This window comes from Bos indicus x Bos taurus, chromosome 20 (assembly GCF_003369695.1).
Source record: "Bos indicus x Bos taurus breed Angus x Brahman F1 hybrid chromosome 20, Bos_hybrid_MaternalHap_v2.0, whole genome shotgun sequence".
Lineage (NCBI taxonomy): Eukaryota > Metazoa > Chordata > Mammalia > Artiodactyla > Bovidae > Bos > Bos indicus x Bos taurus.
Genome location: NC_040095.1, coordinates 14,726,421 through 14,748,509, shown reverse-complemented (window position 1 = coordinate 14,748,509; position 22,089 = coordinate 14,726,421). Strand labels below are relative to the sequence as shown.

Sequence of the window (22,089 nt, the reverse complement as noted above, 5' to 3'; positions counted from 1 at the left end):
ATCTCTTTCTGGTATGTTTCTTTTAATGCTATAGTAAAAATTTGCATTTTGGTAACTATTAGGTTAGCTAATTTCTTCTTCCTGCTAATTTCTTATTACAGGTTGGCCACTTCTCTTATTTATTCTATTTCGTCAAGGCGGGAAAAAAGAGAATTGCAATTGAGTCATTATTCTGGCTCTATATGAGAGTTTCTGGTCAATTTTTTGTTGTGATTAGATTCTGAAGCCAAATTATTTTGCAGTTATCTGTACTTTTAATTTATTTTTATTTCTAATTACCTCCCTGACTGCTACCAGAAGTCCAGAAAGGATTGTATATCACATTTAGTTTTACTATTGTATTGAGTGGTCATGTGTTTACTCTTTGGAGGAAAAGGGCACACAAGGTTACTGCAGGGGCGAGGAGTACAGTTTGTTTCTGGGAAAAACCAAGCCTCAAATCATTTTAAAGCTTCTGCAGGGAGCTTGAATTTAATAATGAAGATTGTCCTTCTCTCTCAATTAAGCAAATTATAAGTATCCTTCATTAACAATATATTCAGTGGCTCTTCATGCTTTCTGCATACCCCATGTTTCTAAATTTTTGCTGTCTCATAAGTCTGATTGGTACAATCTACTTGGGAATCTTTTATACTTATAAGATCAGGCTGTTGCCAAAAATGAAGACAAACAGTACTGAGATGATTTTCCTATTTCATGGCCAACAAAATTAAAGTAAATTACAGAAATATGAGGTAAAAACACACATTTAATAAAGGCTATTAGATTATGCTATACACGTGTGGTTCTGAAAAACTGTTATGAGAATATGACAGATAGGAATAATTTTAGGCCTCATATTCTAACAGTTTTAAGTTGTAGATTGCACTATCATTTGACAAAGTCTAATTTCTATGTTTATAGCGAAAAATAATTGCTCTCACTTCTTCACAGTTAATTAGGTAGGAAATCTTTTCCCACAACTGAATCCATGTATCACATTGACCATTAATGCCTGTTTCCTGACACCAGATAAAATGAGACCTCAGGATTCATTCACTCCAGTGGCAGAAAGCGAAGCCAGGTTTCTAAGAGAATTCAACAATTCTGCTGTTTTTTCCACAGCTTTCCTCTCTCCCATTCTACTCCCAGTTAGTCAGTTTTTACAACATTCCCATTCTGGAAGAAGCAGAGATGAGAGAACACTCCAGTGCAAGCTCCCTTTACATGTGAACTTGCTCTTTCCGTTTTTATGCTCATTTCTCCTCACTCTGTCAAGCACTTTCTCTGACTCTGCTCCAACCCTCTGCCATCACTTACAGTCAGATTTCCCCAGGTCCTTTGAGGTATACCACCCTCCCATCCTCCTCTTAAGATCTAAGATAAGATGGATTCTTCCCCTGTATTGTGCCACTAGGATATACACAGATAGAAAAAATGCAGAGGAAATGTAATCACAAAAAGGAAGAGAGAGATGCTGAAAGTTAAAAATTCTTAATTCAAAATCTAGTGGGAGTTGAGAGATCAAGATGCTCTAATAAGAAATTAATGAACAGCCATCCATCCAGCAAAAACAGGATAAGCTCAAGACAAAGAATAGCATGTGAGCAATAAAGACTCCTGGGTATTCCATCTCCTATTAAGGAATGTAAAGAAAATGACCCACACCAATAAAAGAAACAAGCAACATAAAGACAGAAATAGAATAGAGCTGCAAGCCTTACTTTCCAATGTAATGAGGCAATTGATACTGAAATAGAACATTAGGTTAGAAGAAATAAAGTGGGATAAATCTTAAAATAGATTATGATTCAAATTATGGGTGGACACATGCATTTGTCCTTTGAACAAATATTTATTGAGCACCTATCATATGCAAGGTACTGGGAGCCTGAAATTATCAGGACTACACAGATGGATCTGTGTTCTTGTTGAGTATATAGTCTCGTGCAGAGAAATAGAAGGGGAAGAAAGTTCTAAAAACCCCAAACACTAATAATTACAATGTCAATAATTAAAATAGAATAGGTAACGTAATAGAAAGTGACCATGACTGGGTGACCATTTTAGAAAGGGTGATCAAAACTCTGAGGAGACAGAACTTAATCTGAGATTTAATGACAAGAAGGACACAACTTCATAACCATTTGTATCTAATGCAAAGGACCCAAGACCAGAACAAGTTTGTACTATTTGAAGAACATAAATATAAACAACTTCTGGGATCTAAGGGCAGTCTAACACCATCTATTATTCTGTCTCCTTGTCTTAAATACCAAACAGGGCGCAGGACACCATGTTCATCACCTTTAGTCAAAGTAGATGTCAGCTAAGGACTAGGAAGATAACAGTGATCACAGCTTCCACTTGTTGTGTACCTTCTGCTTGCCAGGTGCTTTATCCATGCCATCTTATTTCATACTCAAATATTGTTTTTCCCATTTTACAGATGGAGAAGCTGAAGCGCAAAGAGGTAACTTGTCCAGGGTCACCTAACACATTCATCCCCTCCACAAAGTTTGTGATTGTTCTACCCCACCAAATCATTGCCCACTAAGCTACCTTGGAGAAAGACAAGAGAACATATCAAATGGAGAAACGAAAAATACTAGACTAGCACTATGAGCCAGAGAAGGCAATGGCACCCCACTCCAGTACTCTTGCCTGGAAAATCCCATGGACGGAGGAGCCTGGTAGGCTGCAGTCCATGGGGTCGCTAAGAGTTGGACATGACTGAGCAACTTCACTTTCACTTTTCACTTTCATGCATTGGAGAAGGCAATGGCAACCCACTCCAGTGTTCTTGCCTGGAGAATCCCAGGGATGGGGGAGCCTGGTGGGCTGCCATCTATGGGGTCACACAGAGTCGGACACAACTGAAGTGACTTAGCATAGCATAGCATAGCATAGCACTATGAGCTGAATTTGTTCTCAGATCTGACTTAATGATTGGTGTGCATATTTCAAGACACCATGTTTAATGAACTGCTAAAATTCATTGTGCATTTTATTTCTTACCAAAAGAAGTTCAGAGAGTTACTTCTAAGATGGGAGGGAAAGTGAACTCCATCAATCACTTAATGATTTACAAAATATTTTGATTTGGGTAAAGAAGTTTAATTCTGCCTAGGAAATGCTTGTATTTAGAAAAATCAAATGAAGCTTTCATGTGATACAAAGGAAGCATGATTTTAGCTATGATACTCATTCTGGGAAAGTTGAAGTTAATTAACTACACAGTTGATACCTCCTGTACATTATTCTGCTCTACCTTAGGGGCTGGAAATGGAGCAATGAAAGCCTCACAGGGACCTCCCTCAAATGTGTTTCTATTGTCTCCAGTGTCCTGTTATTCTGCTTCCTCCATGCAGCTAGGAGAACCACCAAGATGACTATGACTCTGGGGGCACTACTACTCTAGTGTCAGAAGGAGTACAGAGGACATAGGGAAGTGGGAGGGGCTGGGAAGAGGGAGGTAGCTCTGTCTCTTCTCTAAATTGGAAAATGTTCATTTCCCAGTGTATGGGCAGGAAAAGAGCTCTGTTTATGGTATAAGTATTATTTTTCCACTATATGTTTTATGGCACTATGAATATCTCAGCACGATGTAGAAGAGCCTTTGAAACTATTTTTCAATACAGGTAAACAACTAACTGAATTAATATAACTTATTTTTTTTTAATTACATGCTTTTTGGAAATGCAAGGATAAAAGCCAATTACTTAACAGCCTACATTTCCCCACTCCTTTTCACAGTGCATGGAGTTACAAAGCTTCTACCATTTATGAAAATGCATGAGAACAAGCGTAACCATGTGGATAAGCTTCCACACATCTCCTGTAAGCTGTGTTCATTTAGTTGCTCACAGTCAGTACAAAAACCATCCCAGGAGCCTTTCCTAGATACAGTATCATAGCAGATAATGTGTCTGGAGCACAGAGGACATGAGAAATTTGCCCCTGCCATCAAGGAAATGGTAGTGCGGTGATACAATATTTGCTCAGAGAAGATTAGTTTGTTTTGTTTTGATTCCTAGGGAAATTCACACAAATGAATAAAGTTGACTACGGTGGACATCAGAAGCCAAACTCAGGGCCTCCAAGGGGACGCTATGGCAGTGCTTTCTACCGTCACTCTAGGCTGAAGACAGAGTGGCAGCAAGAAGGAGGGGAGGGGAGGGAAGAGAGGAAAATAGTAAGAGAAGAAAAAGAATGGGAGAAGTGAGATCAGGAGTAGGAAAGAGGTCTCCAGAGTGGAGGGTGATAAAGGGGCCACCACTCTACATAAAAGACCCCAGCCCAGTCTTCTGGGGCTAGTACAGTCCTAGGACTTTGGAGGTGGAAGGAGCTCTGTGGGACTTTTGAGGCTGCCCCACAGTCAGATGTGTTTTTATTCCTCCTCAACAACTGACCATTTCTCACGAATATAAGAATACCCAACTGGTATGTGCTTCATGGGTGGTTTCCTTTAACTTTTTCTCAAACATGCCTGTTATAGTATCCATAAACAGGCTAAAAATACATGGAAATCCCAAAGGAGCTGAAGGCCAAAAGCTTTGCACAGCCCTGAGGAAAGTGGCCAACTTTTTGATGTCTCGGTTCTCGACAGGGTAAAGCCAGCTTAGTGTGATTTTAAGGTACTCTAAAGGCTGTCCTTCTCCCCTCCCTCCATCTCCTCCCTGAGAAAATACTTGTTCACTGAGGCCTGAAATTGATTTTTCAGGGGACAGAGTTTTTCATTTCATAATTAAAAAAAATGATTTTAAATGCATAGTCACTCTTGGGCAAAGTAAAACTTTGACTTGAAGTTAGCATCTGGAAGCAGCCTGACCCTTTTCCTGTGAGCAGCACAGACACCATCTGAGGTGCTCCTTCCAAGGATCCCTGGTCAAAGGGGGGAAGCTGGGGATGCAGAACTCAGATCTGCCACTGTCCAGATGTGTGGGGCACTCCCCTGCTGACTTTCTGATGGGACTCAAAAGAACATCTAGCCTCTCCAACCTCATCTCTAACCAGCCACCCCACCCCACCTGCCCCCCAAACCCTGCTGGCCACACTCAAGGAATCTTGAACTACTTTGAGGAACCTGAATTCGGAAGTTCTTTCCAGTTGCTCCCTCTGCCTGTAACATACTGTCCACCCTACCCTATCCCACAACCACCCTTTCACATAGTCTACCCCTACGCTTTCTTTGAGTTGGAACTTAGATGGGACTTGCCTGCAGAGAGCGTTCCCTGGCTCTCCATGGCTGCACCTCTGCCCACCCAGTGTGTTTCCCAGGCACATGTTCAATTGAGGGGTAGACATCTGATCTGTTGTCTGTTGTCCTCTCTAGAATTGATCATCTTGAGTGTGTTCACCATTACTTTCATTTAATAATTATTGAATAAGCAAAAGGAATGTGCTTTCATTCTGTTGTTGAAAGAGAGGGAGTGTACCAGGAGAAAAAGAAGCTTGTCCAGAGATGTTGGACTGAATTAGTACCAGCAAAAGACACAATGAACAGAATAAATCCATATTAGTTCTTGAATTTGTCAGGGTAGGGTACCAACTATATGAAACAATACCAAATCTCAACGGATTAGAACAAAAGAGTTCACTATTTACCCATGTCAGAGTCCAGCCCCAGAGCTGGGGTGGGCTGGGCCCTTTTGTTCTTTCCATTCCCCACATCCATCCAATGGTCAGGGGAGAAAAGAAAGCATAAGGGTTTCTACGGGAGGATTCTTAGACACTCATCTGGAAGAAGCATACATCATTCTTACTCAGAATTCATTTGCCAAAACTCTGTCACACAGGGAAAAAAAAAAAAAGGAGGAAGAGGAAAAAAAATAGAGGTCGGCAAACACAAAACAGTCTCCTATGGCCCTGAAAAACAAGGAAGGATGATTTCAAGAAACCAGAAATTGAGGAATTTCTCAAAGCTCAAAAGCAATGGAGATTGGATTGGTGGATATAAATGAAGAAAGGAAGCCAGAGCCGATAAGAAACTCAAGGAGAAACATAAGAAATTCATGCAGGAGAAAAATACCACAAAAATAAAATTGATTCCAGAGATACTTTAGCCTAAGAGTCAACAAATGCAGATCACAGAAAGGATTTCTGGAAACGCTGTCAGGGAAATGAATGTTCGAAATTGAATTCAGGAAGAGCTGGACTACCCCACGCTGAGTAACTGAGATAGACATTGCTTGCCCCAGAAGGACACCTGCTGTGAGTGTCGGGTCTGGGCGGCAAAGCAGAACAGAGGGTGAAATAACTGGGATCCTCCATGAGGGCAGCTGCGGAACAGGAAGGGGAGCACAAGACCGCAGCGTTTTTTCTCAGGCTAAATTGTTCCACCTATCTCTTTGGAGTAGACCTTGTAAACAAGAAACTCCAAGCAAACACAGGACCCAAGAAATAAGATGTGTATCCAGGTCAGCTTATCAGTGGAGATGAGAAGCACCCAGAAGACAAGCTGTAGACATGTCTTGTCCAGCCAAACACCTGCTCCTTTTCCAGTCACCAGAAGAAAGATGCTCATCAGAATGACAGGCAAACAGAAAAACCCACACCCTGAAAGGGATGTACCAAATGGCAATATGCAAACAGCTAATGCTCGGTGAACAGATTTTAAGTAGAAACAGGTGAAGAATTTAAAATATAAATGTAATTAATAGTCTCAGAGAGATTCGCGTTAGGTCTGTCACACCTCAGAAACAGCAGTAAGAAGTCTATCAGTCTTGTTGGAAATGAAAGTGTTATCTATCAAATAAAATTTCAGTAGATGGTTTAATTAGTGTTGGGAGACAGTTTTTCAGTCGCTAGCATGTCTGCATATCTTGCAAAGTGAGATACTGACTGCCTTTGTTTTACACTATCTTTTCAAGGATGTTTATTTAGTAAATGTCTTGAAAAAGAGAGACTGTGTCTCCCTCCAGAGCAAGGGATGCTTACAATTCAGTATAATGAAAATATTTCCCTCTGAAGCAAAGGGCAGACATGCCTTCTTACCGAAGGCATGTCTCTTCTATAAAGTCTTCTTATAGAAGACTTTGGATCCTTAATTTCAGGGCTCTTATCTCCTGTGTGTGTGGAGGTATGAGACACCCTTCTGGTGTCTCAAGAAATTAACACAAATGCTGCTACTCTATTCCTGTTTTGTGTACAAAGTTGTCTTTGTCTCTAACCTAGGAGTCTTGTGTCTCTTTCCAGTACCCATGAGATTGTGGCAGGTTAACACACATAGAGGAAATTCAGACCCTTCACAGTTCTTAACAATTTATATTATAATGGAAATACTGAGAGCTTAAAATAGGGACTCGTGGTTAAGACTCTGGGCTTCCAATGCATGGAGTATTGGTTTGGTCCCTGGTCAGGAAACGAAATCCCACATGCTTTGCAGTACAGCCAAAACAAACAGAAACCCATAAAATCGCGACCTGAAAGGTCAAGTCAAGTTACTCTCCCAGAACTCAGTCCCCACAGTGAATATAGAATATAGGGGATAAATACGATCCAGAGACTAACATGAAATAGGAATTCTGATAGAACTGAGAAAATATAAATAATCAACAAATAGAAAAGCTTTCCCCAAACCTAATGAAAGAAATATTTAAATTGAGAAGGCTATAACATCTCAATAAATCACTCCACATATTACTTAGTAATTACAAAGGGAAAAGGATTCCTCCACGTATAAATCCTGGAAGAAATCACCTTAACCACGCTATCGGTACTTAACTAACCTCATTAATAATGGAACAAACACTTGTGTGCTTTCTAATGCGATGCACTAAAAAGGACACAGTATTGCTTCTATAATATTCTCACTTAAAATGAGAATTATTCTCACTTTACTCTGAATCTAGACTTATGGAAATAATCAGACAATTCTATATTTAAAGACATTCTTTAAAACAACTGGCCTGGACTCTCTGTTCAAAAATATCAACATCATGAAGGATGAAAAAAGACCAGGAGTCTGTTCTAGATTAAAAGAGAATAAAGAAACATGACAGATAAATGTGGTGCATAATCCTTAATTGAATCCTTCAATGTAAAAAGAAAGCTATAAATGACATTACTGGAAAAACTGGATATTGTGGAATATTTGGAAAACTGGAAATTTTAGATATATATATTAAATAATAAAGTGAAAGTGTTAGTTGCTCATTGTATCTGACTCTTTGCGACCCCATGGGCTGTAGCCTGCCAGGCTCCTCTGTCCATGGAATTTTCCAGGCAAGAATGGTAGAATGGGTTGCCATTTCCTTCTCCAGGGAATCTTCCTGACCCAGGGATCCAACTGGGATCTCCTGCATTGCAAGCAGATTCTTTACCATTTAAGCCACCAGGGAAGCCCATCTATTAAATAATAGTATTGCATCAAATTGAATTGAATCATGGATTTAATTAAAGTTAAATAAAGTTTTTCATGTGATAATGGTTTTAAGATTCTATAGGAAAATGTTCTTTAGGAGATATATGTTGAAGTATTTGGGATGAAATATCATTAATGTCTGTAACTTTTACATGGCCCGTCAAAAATTATAAACATTGTACATATACATAAATTATATACATAATCTTATATGTGAAATCTATATATATGCATATATATATATATACACACACAGACAGAGAGGGAGAGAGACAAAAGAAAAATATGGCTAAACCAACAACACTGTAAAGCAATTTTCCTCCAATTAAAAAATAAGTTAAAAAAAGAAAAATAGGCCTAAATATTAACAATTGGTGAAACTAGAATATTTGGATGTTCATTGAATTATTCTGGAAGTTTGCTATAGGCTTGAAAATTTTCAATATAAAATAACTGGAGAAAATGGACTACAAATGCAAGTCAAATGCCAAAAAAGGAGTAATGTATAAAGTACTCATATCTAGACATATTTAGGAACCATTTCATAACTCAATTGTTTAAAGATAAAACTCTTTCAGAAGGCCATAAACAGTCTACATACATAGCATCCTTGGATATATATAGAAGAAAGAGAACAATATCAGCCAAGTTCTGAAAGAAACTTAGAACATAGATTTTTATATCCAGCCAATTAGAATTTAAGTGCAAGTACAGAGAGAGAAGCAAAAAGTATTTTCAGTAATATGAAGACTAAGAAATTTTGTATTCAAAGATGTCCTCCGAAATAGTCAAACATATATTCCAGAAAAATTAAAATGAATCCAGGAAAGAGGAAGACACGAAATCCAAGAAGCAGTGGTATACAAAGAAATTGTCAGCCGTCAATATGCAGCATTAGAGATTAGAAACAGTTACAATAGGAACTATACTATTAAAAATGTAATTAGTGAATGATTTTCAAGGATAAATAAATTACCAGACTCAAGGAAAGCAAAATCTTTTAATAAACCATGAAACCTAGACAGTACTGAAAAAGTAATCAATGAGTCATCTTTTGCTAAAGTTTCAAGTTTCAGATGCTAGTAATTTATAGTTTCACTTGCAGTGGAAATTATCATTATCTATCATGGAGATAGAACTCTTTCAAATCAGCAAGACAGCCAAGCGATATGAACAGAAAATGTAAAGAAGGAATGAATACAGGTAGCCAATTAACTTACAAAAAAATATTAAATTTAATCTCAGTTCAGTTCAGTTGCTCAGTTGTGTCCAACTCTTTGCAACCCCATGGACTGCAGCATGCCAGGCCTCCCTGTCCATCGCCAACTCCCAGAGTTTACTCAAAATCATGTCCATTGAGTCGGTGATGTCATCCAACCATTTCATCCTCTGTCATTCCCTTCTCCTCCTGCCTTCAGTCTTTCCCAACATCAGGGTCTTTTCAAATGAGTCAGGTCTTCGCATCAGGTGGCCAAAGTATTGGCATTTCAGCTTCAATACCAGTCCTTCCAATGAATATTCAGGACTGATTTCCTTTAGGATGGACTGGTTGGATCTCCTTGCTGTCCAAGGAACCCCCCTCAAGAGTCTTCTCCAACACCACAGTTCAAAAGCATCAATTCTTCAGCACTCAGCTTTCTTTATAGTCCAACTGTCACCTCCATACATGACCACTGGAAAAACCATAGCCTTGACTAAACGGACCTTTGTTGGCAAAGTCACGTTACTTTTTAATATACCGTCTAGGTTGGTCATAACTTTTCTCCCAAGGAGTAAGCATCTTTTAATTTCATGGCTGCAGTCACTATCTGCAGTGATTTTGCAGCCCAAGAAAAGAAAGTCAGCCACTGTTTCCACTGTTTCCCCATCTATTTACCATGAAGTGATGGGGCTGGATGCCATGATCTTAGTTTTCTGAATGTTGATCTTTAAGCCAACTTTTGCACTCTTTTCTTTCACTTTCATCAAGAGGCTCTTTAGTTATTCTTCACTTTCTGCCATAAGGGTGGTGTCGTCTGCATATCTGAGGTTACTGATATTTCTTCTGGCAATTCTGATTCCAGCTTGTGCTTCATCCATCCCAGTGTTTCTCATGATGTACTCTGCATTTAAGTTAAATAGGCAGGGTGACAACATACAGCCTTGACATACTCCTTTTCCTATTTGGAACCAATCTGTTGTTCCATGTCTAGTTCTAACTGTTGCTTCTTGCCCTGCATACAGATTTCTCAAGAGGCAAGTCAGGTGGTCTGGTATTCCCATCTCTTTAAGAATTTTCCACAGTTTGTTGTGGTCCACACAGTCAAAAGCTTTGGCATAGTCAGTAAAGCAGAAGTAGATATTTTTCTGGAACTCTCTTACTTTTTCAATGATCCACATTTAATCTCAGTAGTAATAAAAGAGAGGGAAAAAGAAATTCAATGAAAGATTCTATTTTCCCCCATCAAATAAGCAAAATTAAATATTGATAATTAAAGTTCTGGCAAAAGTGTATGGAAATGGATTCTCTCATTCAGAGTTGGTGGAAGCGAAATGTAAATTAGCATAGGCTGCAACTTCCCTGGTAGTCCATGGTAAAGACTCTGCCTTCCAATTTAGGGGATGCAGGTTCAAACCTTGGTTGGGGAACTAAGATCCCACGTGCTATGGGACAGCAAAGCTTATCCTCCACAACAAGAAAACCTGCACACCACAGCAAAGACCCAACACCACCGCCAAAAAAAAATTAGCATAGCCTTTTCGGAGGCCAGTTTGGCAATATGTATTTAAGTACAAAATGTGAATACGTGTACTTTGTCCCAGTTCTCTATATTAAAGGATCTGTCCTATACAAATATTGGCATATGTAAAGAAAGGGAAGAATTGCAATGTAAATTCCTTGCTGGGGAATACTCTGCATCCATTAAAAAGCATGAAATAAATCAGAATGCACTAATATGAAAGTATCTCTAACCATGATGACATGGTGAAGAAAGTTGTATAACATATATAATTACCTTTTTAAATGCCATAGATCTATTGAAATTGTCCAATGTGTAAGACTTCATCCTTGGTACTGGACTTATAGAACTAAAGAAAACAGATTAATTCCTGGCCTTACGGACTTTACATATACAGTTTGGAGATGAATGATTAGAGTAGGATTGGGGCAAGCAAATAATAAACTAGTTAGCAAATACATAACATGCTTTCTAACAGTGGTAAGTTATCTGAAGGCAATACATAGAGACTGCAGTGGGAAGGATGCCCAGCGTCCAGTCAGTGCTCTCAGTAAACGAGGGCAGTTTTGATCTGAACATGTGTTCTGAAATTGAAAACCACTCCAGTCTCCTGTCTTTTATGATGTGCCAGCCAGAGAAGATATAGCATGATCAAACTTCTGCAGAGATTTTGTGAGCTGACAGCACCAAACTGCAGGTCCAGCATCCAGGTTTTCCATTCTTGTTCATCTGCATTAGCAGAATTAGACCTAAGCTCTGAAAACTGAGGGAAAGGAGGGTATACTTGGCACTGCAAGCTCATAGGCCTGTTTCAGGAATACATGAGTAGTTATGTTACTTTGAAAAAGTTATAGAATGTATTTGCCTTATGTAAGTAGAATTAGCACAGGCAGTAAGAGGAAACAAAGTCACTGTGGACTGGAGTCCATATAAGACTTCGTGTGTAAGAGGTGAATGTATGAAGGAGGTAGAGGAAGGACTTTAAGTCCTAACATCACGCTACCTTGAGTTCTCCCCTGTTCCCACGAAGCAAAGCTTTGGGCTCTCTAGTCCTGACCACAGGACAAGGCCTACAGTGGTCCCACGCCAAGCAGAGCCCATAAAGCAGAGAATTTGTGTGAATCTTCTGGGTCTCCAATTTGCTGCCCAAACCATACTCCATTCTCCACAGATTTCAGCACCAAAGGAGCAGAAACAGGAGCCATGCTTGCTTTCAGATGGGCCTCTCCTTTAGAGCTTTGGGCTGTTTTGGGGGGGACACACCCTGTTTTGTCTCTCACTCAAGTATTAGCCACCACTGCTCAGATTCACATCCCAAGGCTGAATGCTCAGAAGTAGGTGCCACATGGACTGCACTTGTGCACTCTACCAGGAGATGAGTGCAAATGCTAAGAAGTCAGTGCCTTCCAACTGGGAAATGGTAGTATGCTAAATTATGTACTTAATTAATCTCTACCAACAGAAATACCATAAAACTGGAAAAAGCAATTAAATCACCCAGGATCAGTGTACATAAAGTATACACAAAAGGAACAAAAATTTCACCAGTAAACTTGTGTTTGTGCTTTGGCTGAATATTCACAGGTCCATTTCTACTATAGGCTGATGAATGGTACACAATTACCAGTTAATTGCTTGTCTCTTTCTCCTTGTGTTGCTACCTCATGGGTTAGAAATGACAGGGATAAAATTTTTGCTGCTGCTGCTGCTAAGTCACTTCAGTCATGTCCGACTCTGTGCAACCCCATAGACAGCAGCCCACCAGACTCCCTCATCCCTGGGATTCTCCAGGCAAGAACACTGGAGTGGGTTGCCATTTCCTTCTCCAATGCATGAAAGTGAAAAGTGAAAGTATAGTAGACTCCTTCAAATCAGGAACCCAAGGGAAAAGATTCCCATTAGATTTTACTGTAACAGCCTGCCTTTTCTTAAGTGTTTTTATATTTGGGGGTTTTTTTTTTTAACATGCAAAAACAATTACATGATGATTAAGGAAACTGAGCTAAAAGGTAACCAGGGGGAGCTGCTATCTCATGAACACTCAACGATACAGGCTGTAACGATTTCTTGACAACCAGTCTAGAGCTGTAGTTACATAATACAAATAAAACTCATTGAAAGAGTGAAACAATATAGCTACCCACTTTTTCCCAGATTACATCATATTATACAACAGCTTTGTAATTATTTGTAATTTTTTAAATTGTCTATCTCCAGCTCCATGAAGCAAAGACTATGTCTTTCTCTCACTTCTGTATCTCTAGCATCAAGCCCAGTATCTGATACTTAGCTGACACTCGGGAAACATTTGTGAGTGAATGAATGAATAACTGAACAACTGTAAAGGCCAGGTTTCAAATCCGGTTCTTGAGCCTCACAGGCCCTTCTCATGATAGCAAGATACCTCCTTGCAGATACACAGATGTTCAAGGAAGAATAAAAGGCATTTACAGAGGACACCTGGGCCACAGGCTATACCTCCCATGTAATTTCATAGGAATTTATGGCTTAACCAGTTTGGAGATTTGTTTCCAGAAAGCATTTGATTTACTCCCTTAAGATCAGTCACGGTAAGTACAAGTCTTAGTGCATTGGCAATGCACTGCTATGGCCAGCTACTCAGTGCAAGGTGCTTCAGCTGATGACACTGATGGTCTCAACACAGTGTGGCTGGATCCTGAGACTGGGCTCTTTCCTCACAGAAGGATACGTTGGAGGAGGCTGGAGAGCCAGTGAAACAGAAGGCAGGTCCTTAATCTCTACTGCACCCTCAGGCCCACAGAGCTGGTGTCAGAATCAGAGAGAGCACCAGGGGCTCCTGTTCCTCCTGCTGGGTGTCACCTGCTTCTGGCCCTGCATCTGAGGACCAAAGAGCAGCACGACTTCGCAGGCTAACTCCCCTTCTCCCGAGCTAATCTGGTTTCACTCACCAATACTCCATCAAAAGCAGGGCCCTCACTTCAGGTTGAATTGACCTCAAGATACCTGTCCCAGAATGTTGTGAAAATACGCTACTCACACACACACACAAATCACTTTAGTATTCAGAAAGTTTTTAGGGGCTTCCCTGGTGATCCAGCTGTTAAAAATCCTCCTGCCAATGCAAGGGACACAGGTTTAATCCCTGCTCCAAGAAGATTCCACATGCCACGGAGCAGCTAAGCCTGTGCGCCACAACTTCTGAAGCTGGCGAGCCTAGAGCCCATCCTCAACAAACTGAAATCACCACAGTGAGAAGCCTGCCCTCTGCAACGAAGAGTAGCCCCTGCCCTCCACAACTAGAGAAAACCCATGTGTAGCAACAAAGACCCAGCACAGCCAAAATAAATAAATAATAATAATAAAAAAATAAATATTAATAAAAGCTTTTAGGGTTAAAGGAGCATTCGGCTCAAAGCATAACCAAAGTCTGCAATGATACCTTGGGTATAGAATTTGCATTTATGATTTCTTATGCCCTTCTCTTTACCAACACCCACTCCCTTAGGAAAGGAGCCTGGAGGGGGAAGCAAGAGCCTGGATTGCAAAATTGAGGAGTGTGCTGAAACACCTGCTCTCGAGGACTCCTCGCCATCCCCTGTAGATATTCAGCAACATTCCTGGCAGGTTTCCACAGACATTGAGAACACTGAGAGGTAAGTGGGAAGTTACCCCAAATAGACTGCAGTCCTCCTCCAGTTAATACTTAGGGGCTACAGAGGGTTGACATTATTTTTCTTTTAGAATCAGAAAACAGAGCTCTCAGTAAACCAAGATGAGAGACAGTAAGGAGTCCAAATCCATCTACAGAATGGCAGCAGAACTGCCAGGAGACGTGGGCTCCCAGCCTCTGCTTATCCCACTCCATCAGCCGTGCATCTCCATGGAGATGCAAACCGAGTGCTTCCTTGGGAAGCAAGAAAGTCAAATCTATATACCCATCACTGCTCACTCACCAGGCTGGGTCCCAACATTTCCATTTGTTTCAGGGAGAATAACTCAAAATCGTGTAAAGATATCTTCAGATTTCAGGTGTATGGGATGGCCTATTTAGTGGCCAGTCGGGAGCCGAGGCATCGATCTAGTTCACAGTTTTCTGAAGAGCTGGCTTCTCTACCTCTCCTGGGATTTAGCTGATGGCCCCTTAGTGGTCAAAGCGTGTTAATGCATTTGTCTTTACAAGCAGTAGCTCAAGGCCAGACGGTTTCTTTCTTGGGAAGAAGAGATTCTACAGTGATTCTATTTCACTTGGGAAAAGGAAGCAATAATAATATAATCATAATCACATCTTGATGCTAAAAATTCCATTCTTTGAGGCAGAGGCATCAGCCCCTTCTTTATTGGCCTTCACACTGCTTTCTTGTCCTTTGCTACTCATGTCCCCAGAGCCAACGTGGAGCAGCTGATTGAACGCTGGGCAATTCCACCGAGAGCTCTGTGTGTGTGGGGTTGAGTCATTGACAAGATAATGAACATTTTATTTTTTTATTTTTAGAAATGTAACACAGTGGCATTTATAGCCATTGTGGTTTTACTTTCAGATTGTAATATAATTCTAAAGCTAATTACCAAATTTCTGTGTTTATAGAAAATTGAAGCATGTGGTAATTATGTGCTATTAATAAAACTTGGACTTTGTATAAGCTTGGAAATCCAACAATTCAGACAATAAAGCTGGTTGGCATGATCTGATAGAACTATAGACAAATGATGAGGGAGTGATTTCTCTTAATTTATAAAGTAGAAAATGCTTTGCTCTATTCCCAGGAAGAAAAACCTGCCAGAGTGCCATGGTCAGGGTATAGTCCATCAGCAAAGCCATTTTCCTTTTCAGAAACCTTGAACAGAAGCACTAATCAAGTCTTGTAAGCTTGTCAGAGAGCAAGCTATGGCGGATAATAATAACACGAAAGTCCACCCCTCAGCATTGGCAGTATTTCATTTCAGCCTCAAAATCCAGATTCTGGTCAAAGGAGATGGGAGCGAGTGGGAGAAGTAGGCACAGTAGACCTGTTACGAGAGAGGGCTTCCTTGCTTCTCCCTATCACTTTTTCCTAAGAGATCTGTGGGTTTCAAACTGGGCTGCACTTTAAAATTACTGGGAGGGCTTTGTAAAAATATTCCAAGTCAATTTAATGTGTTGACCCTTGGAAATGCTTAACACCTGTGTTACTCTGAATCTCTACGTAATGAGGGACGACAGGGAGTGAACGCACAGCTAGGACAGCACTGGGACCAGATGAGAACAGCATCGCCCAGCCTCAACATCACCCAGGACCCATAGCTAGGACAGCACTGGGACCAGATGAGAACAGCATTGCCCAGCCTCACCTTTCCCCAGGGTACCCCTGATGTCCTAGTTGGGTGTCCTTCACCGGCCCTTGGAAATTGAAGTACTGTCCTCGTTACCAGAGTACTCGTCTCTCATCTCAGCCAGGTCCAACTAAAGGCAGAGATGGAGGGCTCCTACTAGCAGAATGCCCTGTGGAAATGTTTGTCAGAGTAGTTCTAATTCCTTCAGAGCCAACCGAACTCAGCATTTTTCTTCTTCTTCTTGTAAAAGCAAAATAAATGCAATTATTTGCCTACTGGAGGCTCAAACTGGTACACTTAGGCACAGACTTTGTACTTCAGTTGTGTCATAGAACAGACAGTTGGAGATTGCGTTTCCAAAATTTACAGCTGATTATTTTTTCTTTTTATCAATTTTACAGAGACATGCGAGAAATGAAAAACCTTTTAAGCAAACTCAGGGAAACTATGCCTTTACCACTGAAAAATCAAGGTGAGCCTTGTCATTTCTTTTTGAGGCAGAAGATGTTTTTCACACGATAACCTTGGGTCTTGTTTCTTGAGAAATGAAAGCAAGTGTTTTTTACACAAGCAATGGAAGGCATCGAGCGTACATTTGTCTTTCCTTGAGAAGATAAGAGAGAATAGTTTATCAGGTGAGAGCAGTTTTGTTCTGAGGGGCGTTGAGAAACACTCTGATAACAGACACCTCCTTCTCTGGCCCCGTCAGTCGAGAACATGTATTCATTGTTACCCTGCGAAGAGCACTGCACCAGGTGTGGCAAACACAAAAGGGCTGAAGAAGTTTACAGCCAGCTTCCCCAGTGGCTCAGTGGTAAAGAATTCACCTGCCAACGCAGGAGACTGGGTTCTATGCCTGGCCAGGGAGGATCCCCCTTGCTGCAGAGCCTATATTCTAGAACCCAGGAGTGGCAACTACTGAGCCCACGTGCCCTAGAGCCTTTGCTTGGCAACAGAAGATGCCATGACAATGAGAAAAGCCTGTGTACCACAAGGAAAAGTAGCCCCCACTTGCCATGACAAGAAAAGCCCGTGCAGCAACCACAAAGACCCAGTCAAAATAAAAAAGGTTTTCTTTAAAGTTTATAGTGGAAGAGACTTAAGAACACCTCCAAAGGAAATGCTCTGCCATCCACATGTTATCTAAACAAACTAACAGTAGTAATTAACATATCTTGCCACTGTGATTTTGTATCCAGTTCCAATGTGTGGGGGCGTTTTCCACATATCCAAGCAATTATCAGACACTACTTGGGTGTCCTGCAGCTCAGCTGATTTCTGACACTTACTGGAGATGGCATCAGATTCCACAGGTGAAGGGTTCAGTAGTCCTAAAAAACTGTCTCCCGCCCTCCAACTTTAGACCCCAGTCCCAAGCCCAAGTTGTCACATACGCTTCTGTACATCTAGCTAGATCGGAGGGTCCAATGAGCCCCACCGTAGGTTTAATTAGTTCACTAGAGCAGCTCACAGAACTCAGAGAGAGATTTTACCTACCAGTTCACTGACTTATTACAGGATATTAACTCAGGAGCAGCCAGATGGCAGAAGTGTGGGCAGGGTGTGGGGAAAGGGTGCAGAAATTCCATGCCCGCTTCTGGAGGGCCATCTTCCCAGTCTCAGAAGCTCTCCAAACCCTTTTCTTTTGGGTTTTTCTGGCAACTTCCTAAACACGGGCATGATTGATTAAATCATTGGCCATTGGCAATTGGTTCAACCTCCAACCCATCCCCCTCCCTGAAAGTCAGAGATGGGATGGAAAGTTCTAACCCTCCAATCACAGAGTTGGTTCTCCTAGGAGCCAGGTGTTTTCCTGACTCAGGAAAACACTGTCCTCGGGTGTTTTCCCAAAATCACATTATTAACCTAACAAAAGACATCTTTATGGCCCTCTAAGGACATTCCAAGAGTTTTAGTACCTCTGTGCCAGGAATAGGTCGAAGATCAAACATATATAAATTATAGTGTCACAGCCACTAGTCTAAATACCTTAGACGTATTAACTGTATTAACTTCTTTAATTCTAATAACATGTTTGAGGGAAATGCTATTCACATTTCCCGATTTACAGGAGACTGAGACACAGGTTAGCTAACTTGGCCAAGGCCAAACAGACTATAAGTAGGAAGTCTGGGATGTGATCCCAGGCAGTGCGTCTCCAGAACTATCCTATGGGAGTATACACTCTAACACAGGGAGGGAAAGGGGATATTCACTAGGATGTTAGTTCTGTGAGGGAAGGGTCTCTGTATGCTTCCATACAGTTGTTTTGTCTTCAGTACCTAGAGAAATGCTTGGAACACAGTAGAGTAAAAGCCAGCATAAACAGTAAATGTTTGTTCAACCTGCACCCAACTTTGCAGCCCCAGAGTCTGAAGATACGTACAAAGGGCTAGTAATAATCACTTTCACCAAGCACATGTGGCCAAGAGCAATCTTAAGTGAAGCATCCGCTTCAGAGAGTGGTACACCCAGGGTGGGGAAAGGGTTTGTGGAAGAAGGAAAGATCCCCCTCCTGTTTTCTCTGAGCACAGCCTCAGCAGGAGGGAGGGCAGGTTGCTTCTGAGCGAGGAGGGAGAGGATTTGGCGGCAGAGCTGGAGTACAGCTTGGCTCAGGGAGCTGTGTGGCAGAAGGTGGAGAGGTGGAGGTGAGAACACGGACAGAAGAGTGCGGTGTGACCCGAGCTGCAAGGGAGGGGGGCGGGTGTTGGAAAATAAGAGGCAGGAGATGTGGTGCACCAGGTAGCTGCAAGGACCCCCTGAAGGGCCTGTTGACCCAGGCTTACTGCCTTGGGCTTTGAGTTATGTTTGAGAGGCCTTGTAGGGTTTTAAGAAAGCTGTGTTTTACTCCAACTCATGGTGGTGACGAGGGCCCTGTGGACACAGCATGCAAGTTTGCTGCTAGTTGTCAGCATGGTTACAGCGAGCCTTGGGTTACCATGCTGGCTCTGCCATTTTCCTGGAAGAAGTTGTTTCCCTTCTGAACATGTACGTTTCCTCATCCCTGAAAAAGAGATCAGGTGACCTACTTCAGAGAGTTGTGAAGATTCAATGAAAAAATGCTTATCACATGCCTGCTACTAACCTTACAGAGAGGAAGCACTCAACAAGTGCAGTATATTGTTGTTATTATTTACCAGCTGGCCCACCAACCTAGCTCAGGAAAACTCCAGATCATCATCAAATAGAATATCCCCAACTTCCGTTCACTCTGAAGCCACTGTGTGTAACGTCCATGAAAAGTTGACCTTGAGCCCATGAAAAGTCGACCTTGAACCTGCTCTCCAGAATATTGATCCCTGAGACTGGATTTGGGGCTCACCTCTGAAGCTATCCTCAGCTTCTTAATCTGGAGAGCAAGTACCCCCACCAACAGCATGTGGACTTCCTCTTGTACTTCCTTAAAAGGATGACAACCCTCCCAGGCTGAATTTCATGGATTCCATGTAGCCTATATTAAACATCTGAAACATTCCCCTACAATTAGTAAAAGTTCATCCAAAAGTTTTTGAATTAGGCATTATTGGAAGAACAGATATTTTATTTTCTTCATTTAGGACATTTTTATAATCATAAAAGTATAATATAATAGAAATTTTTGTATAACTTTATTACTTTTATAAGCAGAAAAAATAACTAGAATTTTAAATACATTTTAAAAATATAATAATAGTAGTGAATGATTTATACTGTCAGCAAAAGGAAAAAATCCGAACAAGGGGCACCCAGGACTTGAATCCTAAATCCATTTGGGACATGAAAAGGAAAAAGCTAGGAGATAGAAGGTCTTCTTCAGGAGGGAGTAATGCTGTATGATTTTAAAATAAGTTTTTTCCAACTTTAAACTTTTAATTTTGATTTGGGGTATAGCCAATTAACAGTGTTGTGGTAGTTTCAGGTGAACAGCGAAGGGACTCAGTCATACACATACTAAAATAATTTGTAAAATTCAGGTGAAGTCTTATGGGAAATTAAGGTTTCTTCATTTGGGGGAGAAAAGGGAACCCTTAGCACATGAAGATGCATCTCTATTCTGCGCAAGTTAATCGGGCCTCACAGTATGATGGAGGGCTCATTAAACACACCCAGACCAGAGATCAGTGGCTCAGATGGTAAAGACTGTGCCCGCAATGCAGGAGACCCATGTTCGATCCCTGGGCCGGGAAGATCCCCTGGAGAAGGGAATGGCTACCCACTCCAGCATTCTTGCCTGGAGAATTCCAAGGACAGAGGAACCTGGCCTCCAAAGAGTAGGACTTGACTGACCACACTGGGAGTGAGCAGTGGAGAAGCAGGGATGTGAGTCTCCACCAGGGGTCTGAGAAGGCCTAAAGGAAGGAGAGAAGGTATCTGGGAGTCACTCTGGGAACATGTTTTAGCAGAGGCTGCTGCTGCTAAGTCACTTCAGTCGTGTCCGACTCTGTGCAACCCCATAGACCGCAGCCCACTAGGCTCCTCTGTCCCTGGGATTTTCCAGGCAATCACACTGGAGTGGGTTGCCATTTCCTTCTCCAAGGCATAAAAGTGAAAAATGAAAGTGAAGTTGCTCAGTCATGTCCGACTCTTAGCAACCCCATGGACTGCAGCCCACCAGGCTCCTCCGTCCATGGGATTTTCCAGGCAAGAGTACTGGAGTGGGGTGCCATTGCCTTCTCTGTTAGCAGAGGCATAGGGCACCATTTTAATGAGGAAATCAACCAGATTCCTCTCTCTGACTGCATACACCAAGGTAGAGCATAGGGGCTGTCCCATTATCTTCTTGGAACTCTGTTCAGACAATCTTTTTATTATCCAGGTCTCATCTAAGCAGAAAATAGTGTGGGATGACATGTGGAAAAATGTATTCCAGTTCTTTTCTGTAGGACCTTATTTTCAAAACATAATTCTAACTGGATGAAAAGCATTATAGAAAGCCATCTGTTTTCCTTGTCTGTGTCTTTCTTTTCTCTTTTTATTCCATTTACATGTGTGTTTGAAGCAGAGATAAAAAGGAATAAGATACTGCCCTGTTTCCCTACTCAAATCCTGACCATGTAGAAATCCCGCCAGGCAAGTATGTGGGGACCCACCTGGAACTGCTTTGATTGCCCTGCTCTCCAAACTCCATACGTGTGTGTGCGCACGTCAGTTGCTCAGGTGTGTCCAACGCTTTGCAACCCCATGGACCGTAACTCGCCAGGCTGCTCTGTCCATGGGATTCTCCAGGCAAAAAACTGGAATAGGTAGCCATTACCTTCTCCAGGGGATTTTCCTGACCAAGGGATAGAACCCAGGTCTCCTGCATTGCAAGCAGATTCTTTACCATTTGAGCCACCAGGGAAGCCCTTCCAGACCCTATCCTGTCCCTCAACTCAGAAACTCTTCCTGTTGATTTTAACATTTCAAGATTTAATCCTACCATCTCCCCTTCCCACCACAATCAAAACTTGATTTAGCAACAATATGCTGTAAATTGACTTTCAGTGACAAGCAAAAGTGGCCAAGAGCAGGCATTGTAATGGTTACTGATTATGCCTTCATTTGAGACAGGCATTTACCTTCCCATACTTTAAGACTGGTCACAAAGGTGCGCAGAAGAAGAGGGAGCCTGACTTGCTCTGCCGCAGCTCCTCGCAGCCTCCCCGTCTCCTGCCTCTCAACCTGCTGTCCTTTCCTCTGCTTCAGCGCCTCTCCTGTCCTACATTCTGGGTCACTGGCAGTTCTGTAGGGAGCTTCATTAATTATGAGAGTCTT

At 41.6% G+C, this 22,089-nt stretch overlaps 1 protein-coding gene across 2 annotated transcripts in view; it reads left to right on the top strand.

Annotated features, from left to right (window-relative positions):
- The window catches only part of RGS7BP (regulator of G protein signaling 7 binding protein), a 109,317-nt gene that overhangs the window by 74,330 nt on the left and 12,898 nt on the right, over positions 1-22,089 (top strand). For both annotated transcript variants that reach the window (XM_027520143.1, XM_027520144.1), the window contains exons 4-5: positions 14,552-14,699; positions 16,758-16,828. In XM_027520143.1, the coding sequence (XP_027375944.1) occupies positions 14,552-14,699; positions 16,758-16,828 (219 nt within the window). The remainder of the gene's footprint in view (positions 1-14,551; positions 14,700-16,757; positions 16,829-22,089) is intronic.